At 38.2% G+C, this 12,153-nt stretch overlaps 1 protein-coding gene across 1 annotated transcript; it reads left to right on the top strand.

Annotated features, from left to right (window-relative positions):
* Positions 1-3: 3 nt before the first annotated feature.
* Positions 4-11,852, top strand: LOC134266379 (uncharacterized; the record flags this gene model as incomplete). The annotated part of the gene is given in 12 exon segments (XM_062748628.1): positions 4-37; positions 40-8,507; positions 8,622-8,957; positions 9,096-9,258; positions 9,346-9,530; positions 9,626-9,837; positions 9,938-10,031; positions 10,158-10,266; positions 10,375-10,586; positions 10,673-11,024; positions 11,119-11,318; positions 11,444-11,852. Coding segments are annotated over 12 exon segments (10,656 nt in total), but the record flags the coding sequence as incomplete, so codon positions are not given.
* Between the last annotated feature and the right edge of the window lie 301 nt (positions 11,853-12,153).

Raw genomic sequence — 12,153 nt, 5'->3', positions numbered from 1 at the left:
AAGACCCTGACTGTGTCCTCACAATATCAAGGTTATCCTTATCTGGTAAAATTGAGTATCTGTCCAACAAGAAATCAATGGCTTTGATTGATGGTACATTTAGCATTTCCCCAGTTGGATTAATGAGTGGAAAGTTCGAAGCAAAGATGAGTCATTATGATGAATCGAAAACACTGAAGATTACAATGGATCAATCCAACGAGCGAGGTGAAACTGTTACCAGATCATCCGTTGTCCTTCCTACTGGAGACACAATCACGATGGAAAACCGTGGACAATGGGGCAATAAGAAGAGTCTGAATACAATTCTGAACACCCCATATGAAAATCTTCGCAAAATGACCATTGGCGCCGAGTTTTCTGGCAATTCCAAATCCTTCCATACCAGCGCTAACCTGATGATCAGTCCACTCTTTGGGCCAATGTCTGTTACATCCCAGTGGAGTTCATATGGTGGAATAATTGCCAGCATTCAGGTCAACACTCCATTTGAACCTTACAAACAAAGCCGTATTTCTTTTACACATAATGATCAGAGGGAAAAGAAAACAACAGAATTGAGTGTTGAATATTTACCAGGCAAGACAATCAAGTTGGAGTCTACTTTGCTACCAAGTCTTGAAAACTTAGAGGGCAGCATTGCCTTAACAACACCATTCCAAGAACTCCCCTATTCAGCAGCTTTAATTCGCCATAGTGGAAATAGTCGCCAATTTCAATGCCATGGAGAGATTGAGTATACTCGAGGGAAGAAGATCCAGGGTGATATAACCTATTCAAATAACAAAAAGGTTGAGGGAACCTTAGTACTTAGGTCTCCTTTTGCTAATGATTTCATCGCTGCCTTTAATCACGAGGGATCTCTATCTCAATTTTCCTCCCACGCAGAAATGCAGTACGGGAAATCCAAAAAATATGAAATAACTGGAAACTTTGGCAATTCAGCTGGAAATGTAATCATTAAATCTCCCCTTCATGAAGACATGTCTGCTTCTTTTAAACATAGGGGAAGCATTTCTGACTTTGATACACACATTGACGCCTTGTATGGCAGAGGGAAAAAGTACGAATTGGATGCCAAATACCATCAACTATCTGGAATGCTAAGCTTCAAATCTCCACTCTTAAAAGATATGAGTGCTTCATTTAGCCACAAAGGAGAGTTAAATGACTTTGCGTCTACTGCTGAATTCCAGTATGGAAAATCAAAGAAGTATGAAGCAAAAATGCAGCTTTCACTGGCTAAATCCTCAACAGGATCAGTTTCATTTTCCTCTCCAGTCACAGAAGATTTTGCAGCATCCTTTTTACACGAAGGCCCAATGAAAATCACTTTTGATGGTAAATATGGAAAACATAAGGGTTCAGTCATATCAGCGTTTAAGAATGCAAAGAAGATTCTTGGGTCGTTAGAGCTTAAAGCTACCTTTTTCGACAACATGAAAGCCGAATTTTCCCATGAAGGCAGTCTAAGCAATTTCGAAACTAGTACGTCTTTCATAAAGGGAGGAAAGGCTTTAATCGAAGGGTCTGTGGTATTTTCAACTGGAAAGAGAATAACTGGCTCAGTGACATTGAAAACACCATTCCACAGGGATATTTCAGCATCATTCAAACACTCTGGTGATCTTTCCAAATTTCAGACCACTGGGAACATAAAGATGGACAAAAAACTACAGTATAAATTGAACATTAACGCTCAAATGAAAAAGAGAGCAAAAGCAACGATCCAACTTGAGAACCCTTTTACGGATCCCATTAAGATAACTATGACCAAGAAAGGTAAACCAGCAAACATGAGAATAATTACCAATGCACTTATCGGAAAAGGAAAGAAATATACGACTGATATCACCTTGAAACGAGGATCAGCATCTGCTGTTATTGTAAACATCATCACTCCTATACCAGGATACAAGAAAGTAAAAGGAATTTGGAACTTTAGTGGAAACAAGAAGAGTTTCAAAACAAGTGCTCGAGGTTCAATTGGAAAAGAGTCCATTGCTGCAGATATCAAAATGTCTCTCAGGCCAAACTTCAAGGCTGACCTTTCGGTGGAGACACCCTTTAAAGGATACAAAAAGGCTGGTGTCATCCTCTCTCATCAAGGTTCACTAAAGAACTTCCAGTCTCATGGGGAGATTACTGTGGGAAAGAACAAACTCTACAATGCAGATATTATGTTTGCTATAGATCCCAAGATCGCTACCTCTATTGCGCTCCAAACCCCATTCAGAAACTTTGAAAAAAGCGAATTTTCTGTGACACATGATGGATCTCTGAGAAACTTCAACAACCAGGTCAATATCTTATTCCCGAATAAAAAACGCATTTTGTCTAGTCTCAAAGTGGACTCTCGATCAGATATTTCAGTAGAGGTCTCACTCCAAACACCCTTTAAAGACTATGAAATGATGCAAGGAACATTTACCCATAAAGGCAACTGGAAGAATTTCCAAATTCATGCCGAAGGATCTGATGGAACCAATAAGAAATTGACGGGAGAAATCGGAATGAGCCTTCTTGATCAAATATCTGGTTATCTTAAATTCACAAGTCCCTTTAAATCGGCACAACTAGTAAAGGCAAGCTTATCACACGACGGAACATATAACAATTTCCGCAGTCATGCCGAATTTGAACTTAATAATGACAAATCTGAAATTGATGTCAATTTCAGTTCCCTAGTGAAACTAGAAGGGAAAGTTCTTGCCAAGTCACCATACTTTGAAACGATTGACGGCACCTTCGCACATGAAAGCTCTCCCATTTTGACTACAGCTGCAATCAAATATGGAAGAAGAAGTCTGTTAGACGGAAAATTGTCGTTGAAATCATCTCCCCTCCAAGGATCTTTGTTTGTGAATTCTATCTACATTAAACCACTGAGAGCCAGCGTATCTCACTCAGGAACACAAAAAAGATTTAACACCAACTTGGAAATCTCTTATGGAAAAGAAAACATAAAATCTAGTACAGAATTCGACTCCACAAATGATATATCTGCTAGAACCTCAATTACAACAACATATGGAAAAGTTAAAACTGTAGCTGCTTCATTTTCACATGTTGGAAGTCTGAACAACTTCAAATGTCATGCTGAGGCATCTGCCAATGGTGAGACTGTTGAAGGTGATTTAGCATTTTCAAGCATTAACTCCCTTGAGGGAACACTGTCCATACGCACACCATTTGCTGATTATAGGGAAAGTGATTTCCTCTTCCGACACAATGGTGGTCTACTTAATTTCAACAGTCATGCTGAATATTCACTTGAAGGCAAAAAATCTGAAATTGAGTTGAACGTTGAAATGGACAAGAGAGTTAAAATTATCGGATTTGTTAAAAGACCGTCTACAAATGATGTCATCTTTAAACTAACTCATGCGGGATCCATCCAGAAATTTAAGTGCGGAACTGAGTTGACCTATGGAGGAGAAAAGAAAATCCAAGGAAAAGTGTCCTTTGATACAATTCCTTCACTTTCCATCCAAGCTTCCCTGACATCAAAATGTCCAGTCGTCAAGAACATCCAGCTTTCTATTTCACAAACTGGTGCATCTGAAAATTTCAACATCAAATCTTCAGCAAGTTTCAATGGAAAAGAAATAACCGGAAATGTTGGGCTTGACCGACGCAGTGGAATCAATGGTTACGCAACACTGAGAACGCCAATTTCTGAGGATATCATGGCATCACTCAAGCACAATGGTCCCTTAACAAACTTCCAAACTCTTGCAGAAATTTCATACAGTGGAAGAAAGCAAATCGAATTTGACGCATCACTCGATGCCTCATCATCTATTATCGGACAGTTATCATTGAAAACTCCCATAAGTGAAATTAATGACATTAAGGCTAATTTCCGTCATGAAGGGGATCTAGATAACTTCAAAACTTCAGGATCAGTCAGTGTATCTGGGAACGAAAAACTTTCTGGAGATATGTCCTACAGTTCCAGCCCGATATCTGGATCATTCAATATCAGAAGCGTGCTTGGACAATTAAATGGAGCCTTCAATCATGAGCAGTCACTAAGGTCAATGAAATCCCATGCTGAACTTAATGTTGATGGATACAATACCCAAATAGATGCCACTTACTCCAACGATGGTATTAAAGAAGGATCCGTGTCTATATCAAGCCCATTCTGTGGAAATATTGGCGCTGTTTTCACTCACGATTACAATGACTATCAAATTACAAGCAGTATAAAATTGCATTCAGAAGACAAAGTTATTGCTGCAGCAACTGAAGTTGCCTTCGTTGATGGAGTAAGTGGGAAAGTTTCTTTGAAAACTCCATTCAAAGGATACGAACAGCAATCTGTTTCCGCTAAATATACATTCACTGATGATTTAACTGGAGAATTTACTATTGATTACAATAATGGACAAAAGATTGAGGGACAGATGTCAATAATAGGAACAGACTCCGTAGTAGGAAAACTTATCATCAAAACTCCCTTCGAAGGCTTCAGAGAGTCCAGTGCTGACGTATCATATACCCTTTCTTCCTCAGGCCTTAAAGCAAATGCTAAAGTCACATTCCGTCAGCAGAGCATTTCTTCTGAAGTTAGTTTTGCCAAGAATCCCCTCCAAGGCAGCGTTCTACTGAGAACACCATTTACTGGCTTTGAAGAATTGAAATCTTCCTTCAACCATGTCAGTTCTAGTTCTGGCTTCAAAAACCACATTGAAGGAACAATTGGAGGAAAAACAGTTCAAGCTGACACTTCCTTTAACCACAGGAGTTCAATAAGTGCAAGTACTTCGATTAATACCCCTATACAGGGAATGAGAAAACTCTCAGCCTCTTTCAACCATGAAGTCAAAGACAGTGGTTTTTCGACCGTAGCTAAAGCAGGAATTGAAAAAGAAGAAATATTAGTCGAAGCCAGTTTCAACAAAAGACCAAGTTTCACAGGCTCTCTTAAGGTTTTAACTCCTTTCTCGGGATTTGAAGACCAAAAATTGTCCTTCAATTTTGAAAAGACTCTGATGGGTTATCAATCGCAAGCGGAAGCTACATATCAGAAGAAGAAAATCGAAGTTACTGGTAATATAAATATCGATACAATCGTTGATGGAGATCTCCAAATCACCACGCCATATTCAGGCTTTGAAAAACAGAAAATCACATTCAGAGGCGAAAGTAACAAAATACACGGTATATTATTATTCAGACAGAAATCAGTTGAAGTTAATGGTGAACTATCACCTAGTCAGGGATTCCTCTCCGTTGCGTCAACTTTCCCCGGTTTTGAGAGTCAAAGTATAAGCTTTACAACTAATGGCAAAAAATTTCATGTAGATGGCACCTTTAGACAAAAGACCATTGAAATTGATTCATATTTGTCTGCCAACAAAGGCAGTCTGTCGATCAAAACACCTTTTATTTCTTACGAGAACCAGAATGTACTGTTTACTATTGATGACAGAAAAGTTCATGTAGAGGCCACTTTTAGACAAAAGACCATTGGAATCGATGGAGAAATTTCAGCCACAAAAGGTAGTCTTTCAGTTAAAACACCTTTTGCTTCTTACGAGAATCAGAATGTACTGTTTACCATTGATGACCAGAAAGCCCATGCAGAGGCCACTTTCAGACAAAAGACTATTGAAATTGATGGAGAACTTTCTGCCGACCAAGGAAGTCTCTCCATTAAAACACCTTTCACTTCATTCGAGAGACAAAACATCAAGTTCTCAAAGAAGGGTTCCAAAATGCAACTGGAGGGAACTTTTATGGAGAAAACTGTGGAAATGGACATCACTTTCAAAAGAGGTAAAAAAGTGGAGGGACAAATTGTAATTAGGACGCCATTCCAGGGATATCTTCAACAGGAAGCTTTCTTTTCTCACGAAATGACCAGTGAGAGTTGCCAGACACATGCCGAGATCCTCTTTAATCAACAGAAATCAGAGTTTGATCTCAATATTATCAAGGGAAGGAAAAATGGATTTAAAGTATCTCTTAGAACACCTTTCAATGGCTTTGAAGAGCAGGACTTCCTTCTTGAGGTTGAGCGATCATCCAGAGGTTTAACTGGACGCGCAGAAGGCAACTTTAAAAGAGAGAAACTTGAAGCTGATCTCAATATTGAACTTCAGCCACAAATCTCGGCCAGTCTTATTGTAAAAACACCTTTCGAAGGATACGAGAAGCAAAACGTGCAATTCACATACCAGATGACAACTCGAGACATCATATCCCATCTGGAAGGTTCATTTCTTAGGCAAAAATTAGAGGCTGATCTTTCTGCTTCCATTCAAAGTTCAGGACTGAATATGAACTTAAAGATGCAAACACCCTTCAGTGGTCTTAAAATCGTTAGCGCCCAAGCATCAAGTTCTTGGTCCTCATATGGATATCATATCCATGTGGAAGGGGGAAACAATAAAGACAAACTCGAGTTTGATAGTTCTCTGGATACTTCAGACGCAGTTTTGGCTTCCATGTCTCTCAAGACACCCTTCTCTGGTTTCGAGTCAACATCATTGACATTCAACAAAGATGGACCTTTGAAGAATCTAGAAGTATCTGGCACTTTAATCTTTGGATCTTCTCAAACAGCATCAATCTCCCTACGTAACATTGTAAGAGAATCATCATCCGAACACATGCTGAAAATCCAGAGCCCTTTCGCTGATATTTCTGCTATGCATACACAGTCCTCCGATAGTGGTTCAGTTCAATCCCAGAGCGAATTTACCATTGGTGACCGGTACAGTTTAACCCATACTAATTCTCTGCGGTACAATGCTAATCCTTTGATTGACTTCACGTCTACAACTACCTACACCATTGATGGTGTTAGCTCCACAACAATGACTAAGGTACATCACGAGGGCTCACTTCGTAGCTTCAAGACTGACGTCACGACAAGGTATGGAAACGAAGAAGCAACTGTATCCGTGCAGTTCAAAAATACAGACACCATCGAAGGCTCCCTGACAGTAAAATCACCAGTGCCATTCCTTCGCGACATAAACACCAAGTTTTCCCACAGTGGTGACTTGGATCAGTTTACTACCTCCGGTGATTTCCAGCATGAGAAGACAGGAAAATTAGAAGGAACCTTGACATTCTTTAGACAGAGCTGGCGTCGTGTCAATTCTAATTTGGTTATCAAAACACCTTTCAGTGGATTTGAAAGAACAAAACTGAGCTTGAAACACACGGCAAATAGAAACAGCGTCAGATCATTTGTTGATGTTGCATACGGAAATGACCAAAATATCCGCGCTTCAGCTAAAGGATCCATTGAGCCTATGGAAGCAGAATTATCATTTACATCTCCATTTACAGGATTAGAAAATCTCCAAGCAAGTGCCAAAACTTCAAATATAGGAGGTAAATACAACGGAGATTTGGTCCTATCAAGTCAAGACCGGGAAATATCTTTAAAATCTAATCTTGATCTGGACTCAACACCTATGACAATTGACATCGTTCTCGCAACTCCATTTTCTGGACTGGAATCGATTAAACTTGCTGGATCCCACAAGGGGACATATTTTGATTTCAGCACCAGTGTTGGTCTGCAAACTTCGGCCGGCAATGCAAAATCTGATGTTCGCTTCATGTTCAATTCTATTTCTGATGCCGATTGTTCGTTTACCCTTGTCAGTGACATGAGTGGTCTTGAAAATATCAAATTCAGTATTAAGAACAATAAAAATGGGGACGAATATAGAAACAAACTGGAAGCTTCGTGGATGAACGGCCAAAGTATTGTATCTGATGCCACATATTCCAGCAGTGAATCGTGGAGAATCACCACACGTAAAGCAGGACTTACCATCAGCACTCCTTTCAGTCAGCTAAGAACACTCACTATTCAAGGAAATAACGAAAAATCAACAGACTCTCTTAAACAAGCAATGCTTGCTGAGATAAATGGTGAAAAATTATTAGACATGGACATTGCATATGAGAAGAATAATAAACACACTATTTCCGCCGTGATGAGAGAACCACAGCCCATGAAATTCGAAGGGGAAACTGTTTTCTCTGATTCCATTAAATCAGCACTGGTTTCCATTAACTTGGATACAACATCGACGGAAAGGCAGGCAAAATTAGAAACTAAGTATGTAGTAGACCCATACACTCAGAAAAAGGAAGCTCTAGTCAAAATGTCGACACCTAGCAGGTCTGTTGAAGTAAAGGGAACCGGAGAAATGTCATCTAACCGAATGCTTACATCTTGGGATATCCTGATTGATGATACACAGACATTTGGATTTGACGCTGAACATTCATTGGTCAAAAGGCGTTCTAACTATGCTAATGGAAACACACTGAAGTTAAGATTCCCCGAGAGAAGTGTTGCCCTTTTTGGATCCTTTGAAGATAAATATGGTAAAAAGTCTGTAGATGGTTCCGTCATGTGGGATGCAGACAGAGACACTTCCAAGAAAATTGGTATCAGTGCTAGCGTCATTCCCCAAGGAGACTCCTTCAAAGCTGATGTGTCCTTTGAAATTCCAAGTATTGGCAAGGTAACTGCAGTTATTTAAGTTTATGTTTGATAAGTAAATAATTGAGTCTTGAACTATCATTCTACTTGTATAAGTTTTGAAGTAATCAGAGTACAATTTTTCGTTATTTACAAGGATGTCAAGTTGGATTCTGAAATGACCCTAAATCAAGGAAGTATTCTATTCGATGGTAAGACGGAATTCAAATACTCCAAAGACGAAGACAAAACTGTTGTTATTAACTCACGAATTGAGGATGTTTCAACCGGATTGAAAAAGAACTACACCTTTAGCCTGGGACTGAGACACATTTTCAGCAGTGTTGATGTTCAATTAAAATCACATGTTGGAATGGCAGATGACATGTACACTAGTGGAATCAAAGTTGACTACATGACAGCAAAGCGCATCAAGAAAAACTTTGCACTGATGGGTGAAATAGACAGCCTTCGTCGTCAAATGAAAGTAGAGGTACAATATTTTAATCAACAAATCTACTTTATATCTCATATTATATTTGTTTGCATTCATCGAATTTTAAAGCTAAAAGATATTTATGTTTTTAGGCATGTGTTTTATTTATAAAATGAATAATCTTTTCCTGATCAGGTTGTCTCTCCCATAAAATCGATGATCATGTCTGGAAAAATCGAGTCGAAGCCTTTCAAGCTGAGTTTGCGCAATGTGTACGATAATACCAAGGAGATTAATTCTCAAATCACCTTTGACCCTGAAAATAGACTTCTAGCTGCCCAAATGAACTACGATATCGGTAATTTAAATCAAAATTCAATTTTTATGCAGTTTGTTTTAGATATTTTTCTATATGTAAGCTTAATTTTCTTATATATTTTTTCAGAAAACCCAGCCAATGTTTTACACTTTGTGGCTAAGTATGTAAATGACAGCGCTGTCCAAACGGAGGTGTATCGAATTGAGAACTCGCGCAGAATGACTGAGGGTCTTCTTGCAATGAGACTGAACACGTCCAGAATCTTACACACCCGTGTCCACTGGTGTCCACTAGTGATTCAAGAAATCAAAGTATATCAATTATATACATTTGTCGATCATTTTAAAAACCTTCTTCAAGTTTTTTTTATGATTTGATAAGAAATGTTTTTTTTATGTTTTATTAGGCATTTGGACTTGGAAAAATTGGTCTTAATGGCAGAAGAATAAACACTGCTTTCTCTGAAGCAGCAAAGGCCATTGGGAACGAACTGAACTCTAAATACAATTTGATTCGTCAGTCAGTCAGCGATGGATATCGACCATATGGTGAATTCATGGAGGAAATCATTGCAGAAATTGCGAGAACTTACCCAAATATTGACCTCAACATCATTAGGTTTGCTTGGAATATAATATATACACTGTATATAGACCTTTATGTTTTGAATATATTTCCTTATTTATTATAATGTATTAAACTGTTGTTTTCTATGCAGGCAAATGATTCAAAGTAACCCTGTCCAATGGGAGGATTTTCCTGGTAAAGACAAGTATGATCTTTACGTGGAGGCAATCAAAGAACTCATGACAGTAAGTTCATAACATCGTCACTGTTCGTTATCTTGTAACTAAATTGGCTTTTGTAAGACATTGCTCTTTTGTTGAGTTGATCTAGAACATATTTTTACTATGAATACTCATTTATTCCTTTTTAAGCTTGTTGAATCGAAAGGAGGTGTGTATTATGCAAACATAATGGACTTCATCGGACAACAATTTGTCGATTTGTCTGCTGCCATTGAGACGGCTATGAACAAATATCAAGGTAGTTAAATTAATGATAAATAAAAGCAGTCAGATTCTACTATTTGTCATAAATTTTAAAAGTTTGGTTTAAATTGCATCATTGTTTGCAACATTTCTGTTGTTGTAGATGCAGTGTCCAGAATCTCAGGAAACCAAGTATCCGAGTACATAAAATCCAAGTACGATGTATATTCAAAGACACTGGGTGAAATTAGAGTTCCAGACATGGCCAGCCAGTACACTAATGCTATCTATAATGTCAGAGACCAAATTGCTTCCAGGATGAATGGACCTGTTTTAGAAACTATTAAGAAATCTGGAGCTCAGAGCTACAAACTGGTAATTATACGCCGATTTGTAAATATGCATTCTAAATTTTACATTTTTCAAATGAAAAGATGGACATACATCATTCTGTATTCCAGGCTTCCGATGCATACAAATTCTGGGAAGTAGAAGAAAATGTCAAATCTGTGATGAAGAACGTTTTTGATATGATAAAGAAAGACATTGAGGAGGAATTTGCCATCCTCAAAAATTCCATTTCCAACTTACAAAACTCTAGAATTACCGTTTTCGATCCTAAATCGGGCGAAATACAGATGGACACATACCTGCCAGTTGCCATGTCCTCTCTGAAAGAACTTCCTAAAGTATCTGTCACCAAATATGTCAACAGATTCCACTCCTATATTCCAAAATATTCCAACAAATGGGGATCCGTATCTGACTATATTCCTAATTCCGATGTCTCCAACTGGATTCCACCATTCAAAGGTTGGGATAAAATATATCCTTAAATTTTTGCGAAATTCATGTCATCGTTCTATAGTGAATATTTGATGAAGTAATACTTGCTTTTTCCTTTCAGCCGTTGCCTCCCTTAATAGAAACCACATTACCTCTTTTGACGGTGAGGAGTTCGACTTTTCTGGAAAATGTTCCTATGTGTTAGCACGTGACTATGTTGATGGTAACTTCTCTGTCATTATGAACTACCTCGGCAAAGACAAGAAACAACTCATCATCACAACAGCTACACAGACTCTGCAAATAGCCCCTAACGGAAAGGTACGTGCTCCTTTTTCTCTTTCTTTTATCATTTCAGTAATTTTCTTTTATGTTAACTATGTATATACATTTTCATAAAATAATTTACCTTAAGTTTCAATATTAGCTTATGATCTTTTTTGTAGCTGCGTATTGATGGTAAAATAGTCAGCGCCCCCTACCAATCCCGGGAACTAAGTGTCGAGGCTGACGCGGAGCTGTTGAGCGTGCATGGCCGTGGATTCGACGCTTTCTACAGCATTCCTAGAGATCAGCTAAAACTTGTTGTCAGTGGATGGTACCATGGGAAGTTAGGAGGAATTTTCGGAACCAACAACAATGAAGTCTATGACGACATGATGACATCATCACGCAGCACCGTGACAGATGTTGATCCATTTGTTAACAGCTGGGAGGTTGACAGCAAATGTCGTTAAACTGAGGAACTGTTGTTCACAACTAACATTGATTTTTATTAATTCGTTGAATACTGATTAAAGTTTTTGTATGTTTTTTTCTGTTGATTAAACAATTAAAGAAATCTAAAGCAGCAAATACAGATTTTTTTATTTCTTAGCAAGAGGTAAAAAGAGTTAAACTGTTTATTAAATCAAAGTACTAAAAGGACTGATCGAGGTGACATGTTTTAGTAAAATGTGAAATCCATCTCAAAGTTACCAGACAAGTATAAATATTCATATCAATGATATAAATCCCAGTGAAAAGTATTGTAAAGCATAAAGTGAACAACAAGACAAACGCCTTGATTTATAAAAGAACATTGAGCTAATTAACACTAACAAAAGATTCATTGGCAAACTATGATATGTAAAGGAAGCAGGTGATGCCGGAGTCA

The sequence above is a fragment of the Saccostrea cucullata genome, unplaced genomic scaffold (genome assembly GCF_032062105.1).
Source record: "Saccostrea cucullata isolate Sc308-1 unplaced genomic scaffold, CSIRO_AGI_Scuc_v1 ctg23684, whole genome shotgun sequence".
In the NCBI taxonomy this organism is placed as follows: Eukaryota; Metazoa; Mollusca; class Bivalvia; order Ostreida; family Ostreidae; genus Saccostrea; species Saccostrea cuccullata.
This window is presented reverse-complemented; position numbering and strand designations above follow the sequence as displayed.